A 22,610-nucleotide genomic window follows, 5' to 3' on the forward strand; every position below is an offset into this window, starting at 1 on the left:
ATCAAAGCTGATTACTTGTTACAAATCACAGGGGAAACAACTGTCCAATAAATATGGCATAATCTTCATCTCCTAAAAGTCTGACAGATTCTGAAAAATCCACTCTCGTCTTTACCCCTCGCAAGTGGGAAACTTGACCTGGCATAGGAGGGAATCTACACCTTTCATTACATTCAGCACAATGTAAACTCTTCAGAAACAAGTAAGGTCTTTTTCTAGCACTTAAGGTTTCAAAGATAACATTCTATATTAGGACCTATGCAGTGGTGCCATTCTAAGCCTGCAGACAGTTCCATTGCCTCTTATACTTGTCACAGTTTTACCAAGCAAAACCAGATTCAAACTAAGGGTATGTTTACACTGTATTCCAGGGATCTGACTGCAGCATGTGTAAGCACACCTGGGTTAGCTTTGATTGAGCAAGCTCACTAAAAATAGCAGTGTAGCTGCAGCAGCACAAGCGGTGGTATAAGGTAGACACTTGAGTGTGTACCAGGCGACCTTGTAGTCTGGTCGCTAACCTATGCAACTGCCTGAGCTGCCCTGATTTCACTGCTATTTTTAGTGAGTTATCTCAATCAAAGCAAGCTCAGGTATGCCTACATGTGCTGCAATCACACACACACACACACACCATAGGGCAGTGAAGACAAACTCAAAGAGGACACTAGTCAGTTTCATTGGTTCTTCTCAGAATCCTGTGGGCCACAGTGAAACAAAGGAATCAGGACACTTTTATTCTACTGTTTGGCTCTCAGCAGCAGAATACGCAGGCACTCTTAATAAGAGATCAGGGCCAAAAAAGACACAGAAGAGGCCGACTATTGGAGATCCTCTCCATTCCTCCACCTTATTCATGGCAGCCAGGAGGTTGTGGAGGAGACAAATACTAGAGAAACAAAAATCCTCTTGCAGCAGCCAGGAGACTATGCAGCTGGGGGGGGGAAACCCTCTTCTCCCTTCCAGAAACACACTAGTTAGAGGCTGACACAGAAGGAGCTCTTAGAAGGATCCAGGACTCTTCTCTTCTGGCAACAAGAATATGCTATCAGGGAATTATCTATGGAGCTCTCTTCCACTCATATTTGCTGTCAAGTTATGGTTAAATTCATAAATGTTTTATACAGTTTTAAACCCTGGTCTATCAGAAGATTTACAACTAACCATTCATATATAATTTAATAATCCTCAAATTAGCTGTATAAAAAATAAGTGACAAAAAATAAACCACTTACCCAATTCTCCTAAAAATGACTTGAGTTACAGAAGAAAGGCAGATAATTAATACTAAAATATAAAAAGGCAATAGAGATGACTGAGTTAGTCGCAAAAAAAAGTCTTGAGATGGTGTCTGAAGGGATTCTTGACAAAGAAGCCAGTTCACTGTAAAGTTCCTAGTAAGTTAGAAATATCACATATAAAAAGAAATTTGTTAGCTAATCTTCTCAAATGAATCCAAATTAATACATTTCCTCCCCAATAACAATTTTTTTTCAAATATATAATGGTTTTGCAAGCATGCTTTCTAAAAAAAAATCATAAGCTCATCCTTGAAATGTATATTCTGTGATCTGAAAAGAGCAGGTTATAACATTTTATAAGCACTTCTATACAAAGAAAAATCCACTTCTAAAAACTTCATTCTGGGGAATCAAAGTATTTTACATATATCAATGAATTAAACCTAATGACTTATTTTTGAGGCAAGAAAGTGTGTTTATCCCCATTTCACAGAGAAGGAAACTGAAAGTTGAGCTAGTTTGTCGAAGATCACATAGGCAGCTTACAGCAGAGCCAAGAAAAGAACATGGGATTCCCAAGTTCCAGCCCTGTGTCTTAATCACTTGACAATCTTTCCTTCCTCTCTCAAAATAATTTAACGAGAGAACTGAGAAAGTACGGTCTTCAATTTATGTATTGCTAGAAATCAATATCCTCTACTGAAATGTAAAACTGGTGATGTAAATGATGCACTGAATTTGTCCATGTCTTCCTCTCCTGTATCTTTAGCAGGACTTCCTTCTCCTCCCTCTTTTCTTCTTTTTGCATCTACTCTAGAAAATCAAACTATTTTCAATCAACCTATCTGGACAGAACCAGTTTTAGGATGAACAGTGTATTGTGTCCACATTAGAGGACACTAGTGATGAGTCACTTTAACATCTCTTGTGCCGCAATCCCATGTCCACTCTAGTTTTGTTCTAAACAAATTTAGCTGCACTGTCATCTTGGTACCTATCCCACAGTTTCCAGTGCTGTTCCCAGAAGCAATGGATTGTGAGAGTTTAACAGGCCTTCTGAGAGAACCTCAAGAGAGACCAGGAAATTGTGAGAGTACAGATCAAGCTCCCATAATTCTAAAGGGAAGATTCACAATTATCCAGGAGGACTCTCATCCAGTTTGTCTCAATCACTGATTTAAGGGGAGTAACTCCATGTCTTAAAAGTGAAATAATCCAATCACTGTAAAAAGTCGCATATACAGATCTCTAACACACCTGTTAGTTGAGATAAAACCAAAATCCTGACAAAATGTAGCCATTAAAGACCCTTTCTGGAGCTTTCAGGAAAAATAGGGGTGTTAATCGCTGTGTCTTGGCTAAACTTATTACATTCTGCCTTCCTAAAATTCCCCCAGAAATTTCAGTTGAGTGTAATTATATTCTTTACTTCCTGTCCTGAAATGCTGTGAAGTCATTTTGTACAGAGGCAAGTGCACTTTAGTGGAGACGGTAGCACTTCCTGTAGAGTTTTTAAACATTGGCCTCAAGTGCTAAGAGCTCCCACAGTCCAACAAAGTGCATATTTCAATATCATTATCTATGTCTCACCTAAGATATTCTAGAATATCTGCAGTGATGGTGCTTTTGTCACTGGCTCTGGTACTCTAATTTGCTGCCCAATTATTATGGTTGAGAACACATTGTTAATATCCAGCCGTAACATTTTCTTCTCACCTTAAGGGTTACAGCGCCGTGTCTTACAATAATTCCCTCCGTTTACTTACAAAAATACTTTTGAGGTAACAATACTGATTGCTGATGCCCTCTCTCTCTCTCCAGAATCTTCCCTTTTCTAGACTATATGAATTTAGCTTCATGGTTTCCCATCATCATCTTAGCCTCCCACTATTATTAGAAATATTGGTTAGAAGTAGGATGTTTTCAGGGTTCTCGTATGCAGAGTTTAAATATTAAAAAAAACAAACCAGAAACTTTTACCCTTGCTGCAGGAAGTGGCACTGAAGTGGTACAGAATTCCAGAAACCCAAGCACATCCTCTATGTGCCAAATTTCTGTTGTTTTGTTTTTTTAAAAAAGGTAAAAAATTATTTTCTAAGTTCTCCTACAAAACGTTAGGAGCGTCTGCATTTAAATGCTTGTATTTCTCAAAGTAATTTCAAAATTATATGTATTTTAGACAGCTGTAAATAAATAGCTCAAACTTACTTAGTTGTGTTTAATCCAAATTTTACTTCAAGGAACTTCAACACATGCTCATTTTCTTTATGAGGAACAAATGTCTGAAAAACAAGTAAGTGAAGATAACCAAGTAGCACCTGTAACATAGCCTTCTTTTCCTTCAGATTACAAAACAGTGCAGGGAATAACACACCCTCAAAATATAGTTAAAACAAAGCTGTCATCAGTTCAAGAATTTCATAATACAGTAAAATCTCACTTAAATAAATTTTGCTTAGTGTTTCCCAGAAGGTTGTATACTCTTCACTTCATTCAGGTTCTCCAAATGGAGAGAAGAGTGAAGAGTTTCCAGCCAGCTTCCACCAGATCAGCTACCAGCAGGGTGAAAGCTGCAAACTGGGTATAATCCCAGCACAGAGCAAACCAAAGAGGATGGTAATTGACACTCCCCTGGTCAACAGGGCCCTGGTTTTGCCAAAAGCTGTGGGTGTTTCAGAGACCTTCAAATAAAACTACATCCCTTAACATTCACACTCTTTTATTAACTCTCTTTGTTCTGGCTAGATAATTCAGCTCATGCATTTCACAAGATCAGCCATTTTTTCTGTAGCTCCAAGAGCATAAGACCCATGCTTAATGCAGCAAGCAAAGGATGGAGTTTGAGTATTCTCTCACAAATCTTGTGAGTATTGACTTTTTTTTTTTTTTTAAATCTATCTTAAGTAATACAACCAAGAAGAATTTTGGAGGGAACGAGTGCAGGAAGTTTTCTTTAAAAGGCCTTGGCTTAGAAGAGGCACTAAGACAGATTCTCCCGTCCCGAGTTCCAGATGAAACTGAAAATTAACGTCTACCTTAAAATGTCTCACACCTATTCCTGGCTGGGGGCTCTTTTCCCTAGGCTAGAACATCGTTTTAAAATCTGAATGTTTGCCCCATTCACATTGGCCAGCCAACCCATAACAGACATTGTGCTTGAAGCACATTTATTAAACAATTTAAAATATGATTCACAGACTGTTTCTAGTCATGCCACAGTAGACGGGGCTTTAGTTTCAACCCAAAAGGTATTAAAAATACTTGAGTTATGAGGCAACTACATATTTTCACTTTGTTCACAATTATATTATTGCTGTCAAATGATTAAAAAAATAATCGCAATTAATTGAGAGATTAAGAAATAGTCACTATTAATCACAGTTTTAATCACACTATTAAACAATACCAATTTAAATTTATTATAAATATTTTGGGATATCTTTCTACATTCCCAAATATATTGATTTCAATTACAACACAGAATACAAAGTGTACAGTGCTCACTTTATTTTATTATTTTTGATTACAAATACTTACATTGTAAAAACAGATAACAAAAGATACAGTATTTTTCAATTCACTTAATAATGCAATGCGAACACCTGTTCTCACTTCAGATGACATTGAAAATAAAAACCAGGCAGCATTATCTCCTGTAAATGTAAACAAACTTGTTTGTCTTAGCGAGTGGCTGAATAAGAAGTAGGACTGAGTGGATTTGCAGGTTCTAAAGCAGTGATGGGGAACCTGCGGCCCGTCAGGGTAATCCACTGGTGAGCCACGAGACAGTTTGTTTACATTGACCACTACAGGCATAGCCACTTGCAGCTTCCATTGGGCAGAAACGGTGAACCGCGGCCACTGGGAGCTGCGGGCGGCCGTGCCTGCAGTGGTCAATGTAAACAAACTGTCTCGTAGCCCGCCAGTGGATTACCCCAACGGGCCGCATACCGCCCGCGGGCCACAGATTGCCCACCACTGCTCTAAAGTTTTACGTTGTTTTATTTTTGAGTGCTGTTAATTAAGAACTATATACATATACTGTGTGTGTGTGTGTGTGTGCGCGCGCGCACATATGTAAGTTGCACTTTCATGATAAAGAGATTGCACTACAGTGCTTGTATGAGGTGAACTGAAAAATACTATTTATTGTGTTTATCTTTTTTACAGTACAAATATTTGTAATAAAAATAATTTTAAGTGAGCACTGTACACTCGGTATTCTGTGTTGTAATTGTAATCAATATATTTGGAAATGTAGAAAATTATCCACAAATATTTATTATAAATTTAAATTGGTATTCTATTAACAACAATGAGATAAAACTGCAATTAATCAGACTTTTTAATATAGTTAATTTGTTTTGCTTGAGTTAACTGAATAATTGACAGCCCTAAGTTGTCTATTTCCCCTGTAAAACAAAAGTGGCTAAAGATTTAATTCTTCCATTTTCCATTAACCTAGTCCAACAACAGCTTCACAGGATAAGCATCATTTGAAAAGTTTTTTTTGCTCAGATTACTTTTATAAAGACATAACTGCATCCCTCCCTATAGGGCATCAACCAATTAAATGTCTCTTTCTAAAGGTAAACCTTACCTTCAGTAAGAAATTCATTGTCACTGTTATCGTAAATACCAAGTAAAAGTACATTATTTTTAGCATCCTTGAAATAAATGTGCCCTTTTTCATATTCATCTGCAAAAATAAATATTTTAAAATGTGTATTATTTGGAGTTCAGTGTAAACAAAAAAAAAACTACATACCAAATTAGAAAACAATATCCCAATTACCTGAAGGCATTTAGAGAGCATTAAAGCTGCTACGAGGCTTAGTAATGGAGATACTAATAAAGCTGGATTTTCAAACTGTAAGAGATATCCCAGGAAGAGGGAGAACAGATAGATTTTGTACACTTCATGCACCTGTTGGGAAAAACAAAAAACCTATAGTTCATACCTTGTTTACAAAACAGTGGAACAACCACAAGTGAAATAAACTTGTGAACCTTTTTACTGCACAATCCTAAGAATTCAGTATTTTAAAAGTGGTTCCACCTTTGTCCATTGCAAAAATTGCTTGTACAGTGTAAAATGTAAACAGTGTTGCCCTGCTAACCTGATCTTGAAGAAGACAGACCTTAGCTAAACACCCATCCTCCCATCCAGAGATATCAGAAAGTACAGTTCTATTCTGAAAGGTAGCTATGTAAAAGCAGTGTTGGTGGGGTTCCACGATTATCGCTCAGTGACTCCCTAGCACATTTGTAAAAGTGCATGACTAAAAGGCTATGTTTTATGAGATACTTTTCTTCTTCCACTTCACTTGCATATCACCTTACCACGTCACACTACTTAGAATGTTCACATGTAAGTACTGCAACTTGCTTACCATTACTTACCTTTGTGTAAACAGAGTCCAGCAATTCTGATACTTACAATTCTTTATGTATATGCAAATATACAGTGAAAGAATTTACTATGTGCATTTTAAAATATAGTGGTTTCTTCAACAGACCAGCCATATGGCCCATCCGTTTGGGACTAAAGCATGTAAGAGTTGGTGTACATAACTTCCCCACTGTGGGGGAATGGAAAGGAAGCTAATTTGTTAATGTAAGTCACTCAGTATTTGGGGAGGGTGAGGTTGTTTACTTTTGTTTTGTTTTGAAATCTGGAAGGACACAGATAACCATGTTGAGGGGTACAGTACAAGAACCTAAATAAACAATTATTCTTGTTTATAGTCAGTCATTTTTCAGAGTAGCTCCAAACTTTAAATATTACCCCTACTGAACCTCCTGTTTACATACATTATCCAGCCATAAAGGCTGCTTAACCAACTATAGGGGAGAATCATTCAGTGCAAAGTGAGTTTTCAGTAACATAGAGCCAGCAGACAGGCCCCTAGGCACCTCCCCTCCCTGCTGCCAACACACAAAGGAAAAGAGGACACGGACAGAGCAAAGCAGATGTGGCTGTACACTAATTCATGGCTACAGTTCAGGCCCCAACTTTTTAAGGGCGTGGGGGGGGGAAGGGGGGAGAGAAAGAGTTACAGCTACTGAGTCTTAGAGCAGCCCTCAGGTCCTCCTAAGCCACAAAGTGCTCTATGCCAGAAGACCAGGCCCTGCCAACCCCTGATCCCCAGAAGAGGTGAGTGTAAAAGCTTAAAGCCACTTTATTCTTATGACTAGTGTTATGTGCACTTTAGCTGGACTCCAGGTTTAGCTCTAACTCACAAACAGACATAATCTATGCCCTTTGGAGTCTGTGGAAACAAAACATTGCAGTTACTGTAGTTGTTTAATTCAAGTTTCCAACAAACAGTCAATAGTTTGAAGAGTCATAATACCTTATCTGTCTGCACAAGGGCAAAGCTGTCCAGCAGGACAAGAGAGACAGCCTGGACAAACAGCAGATAGTGACTGTACTCCCACATCATCATGAAAGTATATGTTGAAGCACTCACCAAAAGGTAGCAAAACCTCTAGGGAAACATAAAAGAACATTAACTTAATCATCATGTATTTCTGCCATAAGAAAAATTGTGAGATAATTAAAACAAAAATCAATTCACTAGTAAATGGAAATTATTTCTTTGGAGAATTAAAATACTAAACTAAGAGTTCATCATTTTCTCAGAAGGGAGCTTCATTTTCTTTGCACTGGATGGTGGGGGTGGGCATGGTAAGGGGTCTTAATATTATTGATAAGTAGCTAGTTTTTAGGTAGCTGAATTCTTCTTTTGCCCAGTTTAGTCTTTATTCAGTGAGGAGAGAAGAGGTCATATCTGAAGCAGTCAAAATCATATGAGACATGTCAGAAGAAATCACCAACCTAGACAAGGGACTAGTGAATAGTGAGGAAAGAACCAAATTCTCTATAACCTTATGCAGCCAAAAAACTAAAAACAAAAGCAAAACAAAAAAACCCCCCCAAAAAAAAAAAAAACCCCTACGCAACTCTTGACAAATTTCAGAAGTGAAAGAGTTGGTGGCATTAGTGTAAGGTTGATTCCCATACTGTTCCCCTCAACCACCATGGTAACATTAGAGGACAGGGAAACATTCACTTTCCAGTGAAACTAAAGTACCAAGTGTACTCCAGATGGCTGCTTTGAAAAAAAGCAAACTAATTTTTCTCCTCTTTTTCTGCCTAGAAAGACAATAAGGTGACAATGGTGTAACTACGTTGGAGCACATTACTACTAATTGCATTTTGTTAAGAAAGTACTTGTGTTTTACCTCAGCAGAAGAATTTATGTTGTTTTTTAAATAGCCTGTAAGAGCTGCAACTTGACATGCAAAATATGGCAATGCCCAGTTTTCCCTTAAAGGAATGGAGTAGTCAATTCTTGTTGTATCTGTCCTAAAACAAAGCGTAGAAGAACAAAACAGAACTATTAAGTTGTTTATGGAATAAATATATTATGGGAAACCAATTCTGGTTATCAGATATCTTATTAGCAAACCATTGCTGTTACTGGTGCTTTAATACACTGCACTGTTTACTAGAAACAAAAATCTATTTTACTATTGGTAAAAGTCACAAGTTTAACATAGTCAAAATGGAGGATATCAAAATCTTTATTCAGCTATAAATATTCTACCATTTTATGTATACGAGTAGTCAATAGGACTGCTCAGATGACTAAGGTTTGTAGGTCAGGGCCCATAAGAGCTGCCTTTCACATTAAGATGAAGTATGGTTTATAACAGAGAGAATAAATTCTTTACAACTATTACACAGTATACTTTTTAGACAAGTACTTTCTCAACTGTTTAAAACATATCTGCCTGACGTCTCAGGAGTCATGTAACATTACCAAACAGCAATCCAGCACCAGTTGATTGTCAGTAAAAGTCTCAAAAGTAGGCAGACAAAAACGGAGATTACTGATTGATGGAGCACAATGACCAGAAAAACATTAGGATTTTCTTATTAATAGTGACTGAACAGCTTTGACACAACTCGAGTCACAGGGCAACATTTTCAAAAATGCCTAAATAATATGAGTGCCTAAGTCCCACTTAGGAACCTACATCTCACTGACTTTCAGTGAAATGTATGCGTCAAAGTGCCCAAATCACTTTTGAAAATTGGATTTAGGCGCCTAAATCATTTAGGCGCTTTTGAAAAAAATGTTACCCCCTATCTAATTTTTGGTTCTCCAGATACCCTCACAGTGGTCTGTTCAGAGTGCTGTATCTACTTTTGCTTTCAATTTCCAAAGTTGTTTAATTTTGCTTGCTCATGGAAAAAATACGGATTATTCACCTTTACTATTTCCTTTTCTACTTCATGTACTTCAGCCAGCCACCTAATGAACATCATTTTTATTTGCTGATCACAGCCTGAACAGTGATGACTTTATACCTTCCCTCAAAGAAGGTGCTCTTCAACAGTTTCAACTTAAATGCAGCAGGACCCTGTTTACCCAATCTAATTAAGACCGGGTCCAGATTGGATAATCAAAATTCGGATAATCCGGAGAATGGGAAAGTGTGTGGCTAGAGTGCCATCTAGCGGCCACAGAAGAGATTGCCCGCTTCTGGACCTGTGTGTGCTGGTTGGTTGGTACTGAGAGCCAGATAACGGAAGGTCGAATAAACGAGGTTCTACTGTAAATCATTAGTACTTTGCACTTTCATAGCTCTTTCCTTCCAAGAATCTCAAAGTGCTTTACTGCCAATAATAAATCACAGATGCACAGTAAATCAGTGACAAAGCTAGGAGTAAAACTCAGTCGTTTATTCTCAGAACCAGTTCACATCATTAAACTCTTCAACATACTTTTATAGGGGTTCATAATGGGAAGGGAGTTTTCAGGTAAGTGACCCATTAAACAACAACTTTGGATAACAGGGTCTTCTAGACAAGAGAGATTCTACTTTGCTACAGAAAGCAGATTCAGAAAGCCAAGAGGCTTTGAAGACAAATGCACTGGGCATGAAGTTCAAGGCAAGAGAACCACAGCCAAAACAGTTAGAGATGGCCGGAGCATGAGATTTCCATTTCATGGCAATTTTCAAGGTTTTGAAATTTGTTTTCCTTCCGCACTGGAACAAAAACAAAACCTTTCAAATGTCTTTGCTAAATGGAATTTTGTTGAAACATCTGCTCTCTCTTACTCTTTGACCAGGGAATCCATCTTGGACCTCAAAAAACCTTCCCATGAAAAACTTTGAAATCGATATATCTCCATAAAATGTTTCAGCTTCAATGAAACAACATTTAAAAAAAATATTTCAACCAAAATGTTCTGACCAGCTCTATGAATATTTTAAAAATGTCTTACTGACAAACTAGATTACATAAAAGGCGTTTTTCTTACCTGTTAATAATGAACCATGCTACGGTCAGCATTCCTGCCAACCAAGTCCCACTCATAACCCAACTGGTTACAAACAATGCAGCCATATAAATTCCCTGCAGTCCAAAAACAATACCAATGTAGAAATACACTGGCTCGATAACCTCCTGAAATTACAAATAAAAGTGAAGAGACATAGCAGCAACTGCGAGCTGAAACTGTAAATTATGACTATATACTGCTAACAGGGTGCTAGATACTTTACAGATAGATAAGATATGCTCCCTATCATAAGAGCTTATGTTTTAAGTATACAACATAAAATGCTCCGGGATAGAGCAGGGGGAGAGGAGGTGTATAAAACAGAGTGAATTAACAGTAGAGTTTAGCACACATCTTGTTGGTGCTATGATTTTGGGTTTGTATTAATAGTGAGGATTTCACATTGAACAGGTTTGATAACATCTTACTGCAGTAAGATGTTAAGTATATAGGCCTCTTGAAAAGAGGGAGTTTAAAGGAGGAACTTTGATAAAGTGGAGGCATGGCAGATGAGGTTACAGATGAGATTCCAAGATCAAGGGAGCATATAGAAAAAAAGAGACAAGAGAGTGGAAGACAGTATACAGTCATGCAGCTTGGGCAGAACAAAGTAGGGAGGAGCAGGGGAGTGGAAAGAGAAAAAGGACTTGTCCAAGTGTAAATATTTTGCCATTTTACCTATACTGATTAACCTCTCCCCATGCCCGCCCCCAAAAAAGCATAGAGGGAGGCCAAGTCTACACTACAAAGTTTTGTCAACATAGCTATTTTGGTCAGGGGTGTGAAAAAACCCACAGCCCCTAGCCAACATAGCTATGCCAGCAAAACCCCAGTGCAGATGCAGCAATGTCGACGGAAGAGTGCTCCTGTCCACAAAACGTTCAGGGAGGTGTGATGTTACTGTGCAAACAGAAAAACACCTTCTGCTGGCATAAGCGGTGTCTACACTAGGGGGCTTGTCTGGTATAGCTATACTGGCAAAACATTTGTACTGTAGGCCAGGCTGCAGTTATATCAGTATAAAAATGCTTATACCAGTATACTTTGTTCCAGTTTGGGAACCAAAATAAGCTATGTTAGTATAAGGCACTTTTAAACCAGTACAGCTGCATCAAATTAGATGTTTTACTGAATGGAAAAAAACCCACCCCCCAACCAACAGTTATGATGATAAAACTTTCAAGTGTAGACCTGCTCAAAATAGAAGCTGGCTAGGCTGTGCAGGGCCTTCTAGCTTTCACTGCAGAAACAATTTAAATCAGTAGGGTAGATTTAGATTTCAAAGTCCTTTCCAAAACATTATTTAATCCTCCCTTTGTGAAGTAAGCCTGACTTACTAAATTGTGATTTGCCCAAGGTCACATGGGATATGTCTACAATAAACTTCTGTAGACATACAAATTGACTGTGAATTAACTCAAGGGGTTAACAAATGTAAAGGCCCACACTTTTGAAACAGGCAACAAAAGTAAAGAACAAACAGCACTAAGGGCATGGCTACACTTGCAGATGTAGAGCACTTTGAGTTAAACCAGCCTTCGTAGAGCGCAGTAGGGAAAGTGCTGCAATCTGTCCACACTGACCGCTTCAAGCGCACTGACATGGCCACGTTTGCGGCACTTGCAGTGGCATTGGGAGCAGTGCATTATGGGCAGCTATCCCAGCATGCAATTGACTGCAACGCTTTTCAAATGGGGGTGGGGTGGAGTGTGACAGGAAGCATGTTGTCTGTATGTGGGGGGAGAGAGTGGGTTTTTGGGGGGCTGAAAGCATGTCAGCATGCTGTCTTGTAAGTTCAGACAGCAGCAGACCTCCCCCTCCTCCCCGCCTCTCTCTCTCTCTCTCTCTCTCTCTCTCTCTCACACACACACACACACACAGCATTCCACAATAACGGCTTGCTTTGTCTCAGAGCCAGCTGTCAGAAATGGAGCTTTCAAAGGGCATATCCGCATTCCTAGGCAAGTTCAAAACAATGACAAGAGTGGCCACTTGACTTAAGGGGATTATGGGACGTTTCCGGAGGCTGATTAGAGCGCAGTAATGTAACACCTCGTTCACACTGACGCCTGGGCGTTTCAGCCACTACGCAACAAGCATTAATCTTCTTGCTGAGGTGGAGTACCGGGAGTGCTCTAGCCGTGCAGTCAGAGTGCTCTACGTGCCTTGCCAGTGTGGACGGGGAGTGAGCTAGGGCACCCGGGGGTGCTTTAATGCACTCTAACTTGCAAGTGTAGCCAAGCCCTAAGTAAAGAAGTCTAGCATAGACAAGCCCAGAGAGTGTGTCAGAGGCTGGATTAGAGCTCAAGAGACCCTGGATCCCAGTGTTATGCTCAGACCACATCCTTTCAACACACATAGCAAACAAAACTTCATACACATATTATATTGTAAATATAAAAGCAAAGCAGAAGAGATACACATACTTCGCTACCAGATGCTTGATATAAAACACTGGCAATCAACTCTGGATACAATGTCATTTGCTGCACTGCATTTATAGTCCTCAGCGATACAGTTTTATTGTTGTGTGTCAGCTCATAAACACCTGAGGGCAGAAAAGATTTTTTCTAAAATCCCTTATACTGCTTGTAGGAATGACAGTAATAGTGGTGTAAAAGCAGGATAGCAGTAGATCAGACTATTAAGACTACTGACTGATACATCCACACCTAATTTAAAAGGAAGAAGAAAGGATGGTGCTAGATGCAACCTCACCCTGATTATTTTGAGGAAGTCAGCATTAAGTCATTTCCCTTTATAAACATCCGTTGAGCTACCCTTTAAATTTAGAGTCCAAGTTCATTGCCTAAAGCTTAAATAGTCTATTCAGTTCCTAGTATACAGCATGATTTTTTAAACTGTTCACTTGATGCAATTTATCCTTCCCAAACAATGGAATTTGGTGTATACTTTCTTAATCACATTTTGAGGTTAACATGAAAATCAGAAAGGGAAAAACCACTGAGAAATTAAAGATCATCCACATCTTTAACAAAAAAACGGCATGTATATTTATTAACAACCATGCATGCATAAATTCCAGAAGACAGGGCAGCTACTTCACAAATGGGAATCAGAATTTATATACATACAGTTCAGTGTCAGATGAAGATTCATTTCAGTTAACACCATTAACGAACTAAGGTGGCTCAAAGGAATCCATAGGGTAGATAAGAGTTTATTTTGTGGCAAAGATCTCAAAGTGTTCAGTCAGCATGAGATTCTTAATGATTCTGACCCTTATACCTATATAGGAGTCTATAACCAAATTTCTTAGTCTACTAGAGTGCTTGAGTGTCTCAAAGGGGAAAAAGGACTTTTCAAGGTTAATAAATAAATGTAACCTAATCTAAAAGATTGTTTAAAGTTACAGAACAAAGAACATGGTCAACAACTACGCTCCTCCGACAACAACACTCCTAAAGCAAGATTCTCCACTGCACATGCATCTCCCTTTTGGAAGAGGATGAGAAAACAAACAACACATGACACATGTATTGTTATGTTACTTAATGTACTACTGGAAGGAACTCAGATATTCTGGTGATGAGCACGGTATAAAAACCTATGTAGAAGGGACTCGAATCAACGTTTGTCATACCTCTTTCAAAGGAAGGAGCCTTTAGCAGTTCTTTATAAAATGAGTAATAAATGGCACTGTCACCCTGAAATGTAATTTCTCGTTCAAGTTCCTAGAAGAAAATAAAATAATTAAATATATATTTATCTCCTATAATTTCTTCTTCTAAAAGACCACATATTTTCAGACAGGCTAGTTTTGTAATACAGCATATGGATATGAATCCACATCTTCAAAACATTAATCTTCACTGCACCCCAGTCATATATGTATTGTTACCTATAATGTACAGATCCTGAAACTGACACTGAGAACCAAAGCAACGTGCCTAAAACCACATGGTAAATCAGTCAGACTAAGCTCGGCCAGGCTCTGTCCTCCCACCACTACAGCTACCCTAGCAGCTCTCAGGAATTCCCAGTGCAGTGCCCACTGTTGCTACTTTGGTGACATGGGCCTAGTTTTAGAATGTTCATATTCAGATATTATTTTGAAATGCTGCCAAAAATTTTCTGAGCAATGCAAGTGACACAAGAGAAATGGTGATTTTCAGTTTGGATCTCAGCAAAACCTGAACAGAATTTCACAGGATAAAGAAAGGACACTTCTCTAACCCAGGGGCTTTCCTCAAGCAAAATTTTAGAGACTTGCTCCAAACAACATAGGTGTTAAAGTATCTCAAAAAAGAGGTCACAAGAATCTTATAATAGAAAGCCTTAAGCAACCTAAATATAGAGGTTGCAACCGGCTGTCAGTACAATGCTTTGTAGGGACAGCTTAAAAATCAACATGATGGTTTCCAAATATTTGTAGGTCTATTACATCTTATATAGTATAGCACCTTTTGCCAACATCACGCAGGTAAAAGGCATCATATGGGTATAACTCACCTCTTAAAACTTCTAGGTTGTTTTGGCCATAAAGAGTGTTTTCTCAACAAGACAAGAAGTATAAAACCTAGTTAGTGTATTGATGTTGTCAAAACAAGAACACAAGATGGAAACCAGCAAAGCTTGTTTAGATGATTACATACTAAAATATATACACAAGGCATAACAGCTCTTCTCATTAGTATAGTGCTTTGTAAATATTAACTACTGATGAATCCAAAATGCCTGTAAAAAAAGCATTATCTCCATTTTACATATGGGAAAACAGGAACACATGAATAATATGCTCAAGACACGGTGAGCTGGGGGACAGCTCTGGAATTAGAACCCAAGAAGTTTCTAATGTCTAGCAGCAGATAAGACAGGTCTCTTCTCAGAGAGTTTGCAATCTAAATGAGTGAGAATACAGCATCCACTAGAATGGGATGAGGGAAGGACAGACATACACCATTATGTGGTTACTCAGTTTAGGCATATGTACATGTGGGTGGCTCCATTTTAGGATTTTTTTTTTTTTTTTTAAATAGTGCATACTGTAGGCACTGCTGCAGAAGTCAGTTTTCAGGAGTGATATGAATGAGCTGAGGGTGTTCGAACCATAAAGAGCAGGTCAGAAAATGGCATGAAGACATATGTTAGAGGAGACGAGGGAAATTAAGACTGGCATTATTGGCAGAAAGGATACAAAGGAGACCTTGTCACAGATGTAAGCAAAGGCTACATGATTTAGGGATTTGAAAGCAGGAACAAGAAGTTTGAACCTGACATCCTGATTAATGGGGAGAATTAAAAATACAACACAACATTATTTCAGAACTATTCTACTTTTTTACCTGCCTGCTGGAAAACCAGAATTTCCGTTCATGGTATGTTGAGAGGTACACAGCATACATCATCCCACTAGTGATAGCTGCGACACAGCCAAAGAAAAGCTTTGCAAAACGTTGAAATAAGACATCTGTAAAAGAATATTAAAAAGCGAAAATACTCCAGAGAAATATAGTACTTTTGTTAATGTGCCAACTTTTCTTTCTTTTTTTTTTTTTTTTTAAGTTCACATGACTAGTTTACTTACAACTCAGCAAGTTAAGGCCCTTAAAATTAACCTAATATTTCATCGCAGACACATGAAGAAACCATATAGCAGAGCTGCATTCCTTGAAAGGGAGTTTTATCCCTCAGTCTTCACTAATGTTGAATGGGGATTTCATAGATAAATACCTACACATCATGCTGAAAATTTACCCCCATATTAACGATCATGATTTCTGAAACAATCTAGTGAAGGAAATACATCCTAGAGAAAACCAGACTGAACTTTGGATTTTATTACACACACAGTAATAGATGTATACAGGCAACAGAAGGTAACATTCATTAGCTCTCAAGAAAATTGCCACCAATACTTTAACATAACTGTTTCCTTTTTCTTCATCATGAGTGATAGGGCAGAGCTACCATGGAATTTACAGATTTCTTTAATTCAATCAGCACCCATTTCAACTCTAGCTCCCTCTATTTTGTATTCAAAATGTTTGAGGGTCTGTAACAAACTTATTGAACTGCCCATACATAAAACAACAAAAGCTTGTAGTTGTTCCATTTCTTAAAAATCTAGAACTATTTTAGTTCTTCTATTCCTGCTGCAGAATTATCAATTCAACCATCCTAATTTATAAGCTACTAGAACAGTGGTGGGCAAACTTTTTGGCCAGAGGGCTACACTGGGGGTGCGAAACAGTATGGAGGGCCGGGTAGGGAAGGCTAGGCTGTGCTTCCCCAAACAGCCTGGCCCCTGCCCCCTATCCACCCCCTCCCACTCCCCGCCCCCTTCAGAACCCCCGACCCATCCAACCCCCCCTACTCCTTGTCCCCTGACCGCCCCCTTTGGGGACCCCCCCCACCCCTAACTGCCCCCCGGGACCCCACCCCCTATCCAACCCCCTCTACTCCCTGTCCCCTAACTGCCCCCTGACAGGCCCCCCTGACCCATCCAACCCCCACCCCCACCACACTCCTTGTCCCCTGAGAGCCCCCTCCCAGGACCCCTGTCCCTAACTGCCCTCCCAGGACCCCACCCCCTATCCAACTCCCCCATTCCCTGTCCCCCCCTCCCGGGACCCCCCAGGACCCCACCCCCTATCCAACCCCCTTTCTTCTGACTGCCGCCCCCCCCGAACCTCTGCCCCATCCAACCACCCCCTGTCCCCTGACCTCTCGCCCCTTATCCAACCTCCCCTTCCCCCTGCCCCCTTACCATGCCACTCAAAGCGGCAGGACAGGCTTATTGGAAAGCCTGGGAGGTGGGCAGGCGCAAGCTGCGCAGCAGAGTAGCTGCAAGGGAGGGAGGACAGCGGTGGAGGGGCCGGGGGTATCGCCTCCGCAGCTGGGAGCTCAGGGGCCGGGCAGGACAGTCCTGTGGGCCAGATGTGGCCCGCAGACCATAGTTTGCCTACCTCTGTACTAGAAAATTCCAGACTCCATTAAAGGATGTGTGTACAAATACACACACACACACACGTAAATTTAATGAAGTGTTTTGTTTTTAAACAGGCAAAAAAGTGCAACTTTAAGCAGAGATTTTCTATAATAAGAAATGCAATTTGCACATTGCAAAAAATTGAAACGATCAAGCACTATCATTTTACTTCATGATATACAAAGTTTCACCACAAGTAGATTGTAGGGCATGTGTGTATTTTTTTAATCATCCAAAGAATCTCATTCAAAATAATTATTCTATAATTATTGTACTAGGAACATAATTCCATACAATTTACATAGTTTAATAAGAACAATAAAAAATGAGAAGTTAACAGAAAATGCTGCAGCTTACATTTTGGCGATCTTCCCAGGTTTGGGTTTTCTTTGTTCCTCTCATCTGGAGCCATTTTGTCAGTTTCTGTGCAATTTTGCTTCTTTCTTTGTCGCAGGTCTTCTGCCCCTTAAGATAGTCCCAGAAGTTATTGCAATATATAGTATCATTTCTAAGAAATCTACGCAGCAGTTATTGTTACTGACGCAACCTCATATATAGTATATTCAATAAAAGTCCCATTGAACAAAAATGTGTTAAATCAACTTTCTACCTTTATATTGAATATATAACTAACATACAAGAGATCCATCATGAGATCCTTTCGAGAATTCATTAAAGTTTGCTTTGGGGATTGTGATATCCCGCACTGAAAGTTTGTTATTTTATTTCAGAGTTACTTTGGCATATAATGAAGAAAACGGGTTGTCTAAATTAATGGATATAGACATGATTCTGTTCTCACACTGCTTTTACACTGGTGTAACTTCATTGACTTGTGATTTACATTAGTGTAAGTTAGATCAGCATCAGGCCCACATTGCTTTTTTAAAAGAACTGCCTGTTACTGCTACTTTTATTTAGTTAAGATTTTAAAAGATAAAGATGAATAGTGATGACCTTTTTAACTTCCAAATCTACTCAGATTAAACCCATACATGCTAATTTAACCAAGAATTCATATAGTCAGAAAAGCCAGTCATTTAATGAAGGCACATAGTAAGATTATAGGCCTGTTTCTGCTCTCATTATTATTATTTTCTGTAGAATCCATAATGTTTTCCAAAAATAAAGTCTTAGCCCCCACCCTGATTTTACAATATAAAGGGCAAAGAGGCTAATTCATAGATATTAAGACCACAAGGGAACATTTTTATGAATCCAGTCTGACCTACTACATAAGATAGGCCACAGAATTTCATCCAGTAACTGGGGGCTCAATTAGAGCATCTCTTCTAAAAAGCCATCCAATCTTAATTTAAAGACAACAATCTTTACATCCTATGGTAAACCTTTACAACTGTTAATTATTTTCACTGCTAAAAAATTGCACTTATTTACAGTTTAAGTTTGTCTAGCTTCAGTTTCCAGTCATTAGACCTAAAAGTACAGGAAAAGGATATAACATACAAATAGATGGTTCAAACTGGTGTCTGGCCTATTAGGAAATATGGTTTAAAAACACAATGTTTTAAAATATATTTTCAGTAAAATATATAGATTATCCCTAACCACACACAATCTATCTATAATCTGACAAGACTTTTTTGTACTCAATGCAAATTTTCCATCTACTTCAATGGGAGCAGGTTTGGGAATATGATTGACAAAAGAAATCTCTAGCGCGCTTAAATTTGATGATGGTAGCATGGTATAAAAATCCAAATAAATGTAGATGGAGTTAGTTCCCACCTTGCTCTAAAGAGATTAAAAAAAGTTAGACAGTAATGTTAAAAACTCAGTGCATTAGAACAGACACATAATTTATGTTTATACAATATGAAAAAGTAAAATCTACATGTAAGTGTTTAATGATATTTTGTGTGCATTTTAGCAGGAAAGCTTAGATGCCTTACTCTGTCATACTAGCTATTACCAAATCAATATCAGTAGGCTACCACTGTAGTTAGTGCCTACATATATATTTTTGGCAAACAAACAAACAAAATTTTAATTATAACAGATGCTTGCAGTAAACTCTGAATTTATCAATAATCACAGAAAAATCCCCAAAGAAATAACTTAAAACTTCCATTTCTGATATAAATACAGATCAGTCCACAAAATGATCTGGACATTGGTTCTTTGGATTGCTCAACAGCTACCAAAATCAATAAACAAAATATACAAGTATGCTATTTCTGTTTGATTTGCAGTTCCCTTAAACAAGAAAGAAATGTTGTTTCCACTTCTGTAAATCCTTTTAATTAAGTGAAATGAAAGTCAAGCAAGGTGACAACTAAAAATAAGTCTAGGATTTTGATTTTATGACACAGCCTCTAGTTTAGAGATTCTCAAACTTTTGTACTGGTGACCCCTTTCACATAGCAAGCCTCTAAGTGCGAGCCCCCTTATAAATTAAAAATACTTTTTTATATATTTTACACCATTATAAATGCTGTAGGCAAAGCAGGGTTTGGGGTGGAGACTGACAGCTCACTACCCCCCACATAACCTCATGACCCCCGAGAGGTCCCGACCCCCAGTTTGAGAACCCCTGCTCTAGTTCCTTCATCTCCAGCAACTTCTCATCTTAAATGACCACTTCATAGTGTTCCAAGGTTCCCAGTACAATTGTCTTCAACTTTTACTGAAAGACCTCCTCTGTTCAACTTATTTTCTGCACAGGAATATCAGGAAGGCTTCACTTTAATTGTTTATAAAATGATGTTGGGTTAAATTCATTTATAGTTCAGAATTATTTGATCCTTTTACATGTGCAATGCTGAGATTACAGATTTGACAACTGTATAAAAAGTTCTGGATATTCAGCACCACGTACCAGAACAATGCATTTTTGGATACTTTCATGCAACAGCAACGACCAGCAGACAGTAATCATCAAGGTTTTCTGGTTTATCCTAAAAACTATGAAATTATATGCAATTAGATCTCTGTGTTGGACGCTCGTGTTCACTTGGAGGGCCATAGATTTTACGGGTTCACCCATCCAGGTCCAGTTGCAGGATTGGGACGATGAAGTGTTTCTGTAGAAGCTAAAATAACTTACAAGAGGACAATGTCAACTTAACTCATGTTATGAAACTGACTAGATTTCAACAGTAGTTTCAGGAGCCAGCACAACGCTTAAAACTCCCTACCAACTTCTGTGATTTTACAAGATTTTTCCGGTTCTTTTATTTTTGGGGGTGAGAAGAAGGGTTATACCTACATAAGCAACAAGGGAAAACGGACCATACACAGAGTGATTTCAAAACACAAAATAAATTGAAAAAAATATTTCTCTCTCTAGTCTTTCAAGTACAGTAATCCTTCAACTACAGTAGTAAATTTATTTTGTTTTTAAAATGGCAGCATCCTGACAAGAATAGTCCCATGTTTCTAACATAAAACTCATCCCAATTTAGGAACATCTGGATATGGTATCATTGTTCTCTGGCTCCAAAAGTGCCACAGGTTTTTTTTCCCATAAAATCAGTATTTGCAATTATAGAAATTTCCCATTTACAGAACTTGTAGAAATCCAATAATTGTAAGCATTACCATTGTTTCATCTAGTGTGGTTTAGAGTAAAAGGAAAATAGCATGGAGTAGGTAGATTTGTGATCGGGAAGCCACTGCAGAGTACACAGGAGTGAAAACAGCTGCCCAGATTAGCAATTAGTAAAGCAACAAGTGGTCTGCAGGCAACAAACTTTGACGAACGCGAAGTTTAGCTTTGTCTTCACACAACACAGGGTGACGAGGAGAGCCTCCAATCGGTGCAAAACGAAACAAGGGTGCAGGCTCATGGAGCCACTTAAAAGCCTTGTGATATTTAGTTAAACGTGTATGTTTGAAGACACACGAAGACGAGCCCGGAGTAGCAACCCGGGGCGCCCGTTCACACCCTGCTCCTGCCATCGAACGCGACACGACCGGCTCCGCTGCCGTTTCCACAATCACCTGTGACCGACATCACCGGGGCAACCCCACCCGCCCCTCCAACGGCTCGCGGAACCCCTCACCCCAGCGAGCGCAGGCCGCCCCCGCCCCGGAACGGACTCGCTCCGGGAACTTCACGGCCGCGTCAAGCAGGGGCGGCGCACGAGCAACCCCCGTTATCACTGGCACCAATTCCCCCCGCCCCAGCCCAGGCCCGGCGCGCCTCCCCCCGGCCCCACAGCCGTGGCCGGCCTAGCGCCCCGGGGGAGGATGATACGGGGGCACACGCCATGAAGCCTCTCACCTTCCTCCATCGCCAGCCTCCGGCCGAGCCGCAGGGACTCCCGCCTGCTCCTCCCGCCGCCCTCTCCAGGGCGAGGGCGTCTGGTCCGCGGTCCCCGCGGCCTCTCCTCCCTGTGGTCCCGGGAGCGAATCGGCTCAAACACACATGCAGCGGCGGCCGCTCCTCCCTTCCTGCTGCTCCCGGTGTCGCCCCCGCCTCACGGGGAACCCTAGTCTGAGGGAGCGGGGAGGTGACCGGAGCACACAAGCGCAAGTACCGAGGCAATTTGGGTCTCAAATCACTTCCGGTATGATGGGGGCGGGGCAGGAACATAGTGATGCTCACACAGGTTTCAGAGTAGCAGCCTTGTTCGTCTGTATTTGCAAAAAGAAAAGGAGTACTTGTGGCACCTTAGAGACTAACCAATTTATTTGAGCATAAGCTTTCGTGAGCTACAGCTCACTTCATGGGATGCATTCAGTGGAAATTACAGTGGGGAGATTTATATACATAGAGAACATGAAAACAGTGGGTGTTACCATACACACTGTAACAAGAGAGAGATCACTTAAGGTGAGATATTACCAGCAGGGGGGGAGGGGGAGACCTTTCACAGTGATAATCAAGGTGGGCCATTTCCAGCAGTTGCCAAGAACGTCTGAGGAACCATGGGGGGGTGGAATAAACATGGGGAAATAGTTTTACTTTGTGTAATGACACATCCACTCCCAGTCTCTATTCAAGCCTAAGTTAATTGTATCCAGTTTGCAAATTAATTCCAATTCAGCAGTCTCTCGTTGGAGTCTGTTCTTGAAGTTTTTTTTGTTGAAGAA

The 22,610-nt window shown here is 39.7% G+C and overlaps 1 protein-coding gene across 1 annotated transcript in view; it reads right to left on the reverse strand.

The window, feature by feature from the left end:
• Positions 1-22,043, reverse strand: part of DPY19L4 (dpy-19 like 4) — a 48,737-nt gene extending 26,694 nt beyond the window's left edge. The window contains exons 1-12 of the mRNA XM_074944085.1: positions 21,799-22,043; positions 17,910-18,017; positions 15,907-16,031; positions 14,205-14,295; positions 13,027-13,148; positions 10,580-10,725; positions 8,490-8,613; positions 7,598-7,732; positions 6,037-6,168; positions 5,842-5,940; positions 3,450-3,523; positions 1,236-1,394 (exon numbers count right to left, since the gene is read on the reverse strand). Of these exons, the coding sequence (XP_074800186.1) occupies positions 1,236-1,394; positions 3,450-3,523; positions 5,842-5,940; positions 6,037-6,168; positions 7,598-7,732; positions 8,490-8,613; positions 10,580-10,725; positions 13,027-13,148; positions 14,205-14,295; positions 15,907-16,031; positions 17,910-18,017; positions 21,799-21,808 (1,325 nt within the window). The 5' untranslated portion in view covers positions 21,809-22,043. The remainder of the gene's footprint in view (positions 1-1,235; positions 1,395-3,449; positions 3,524-5,841; positions 5,941-6,036; positions 6,169-7,597; positions 7,733-8,489; positions 8,614-10,579; positions 10,726-13,026; positions 13,149-14,204; positions 14,296-15,906; positions 16,032-17,909; positions 18,018-21,798) is intronic.
• Between the last annotated feature and the right edge of the window lie 567 nt (positions 22,044-22,610).

Source organism: Natator depressus, chromosome 2 (genome assembly GCF_965152275.1).
Source record: "Natator depressus isolate rNatDep1 chromosome 2, rNatDep2.hap1, whole genome shotgun sequence".
Classification (NCBI taxonomy): Eukaryota; Metazoa; Chordata; order Testudines; family Cheloniidae; genus Natator; species Natator depressus.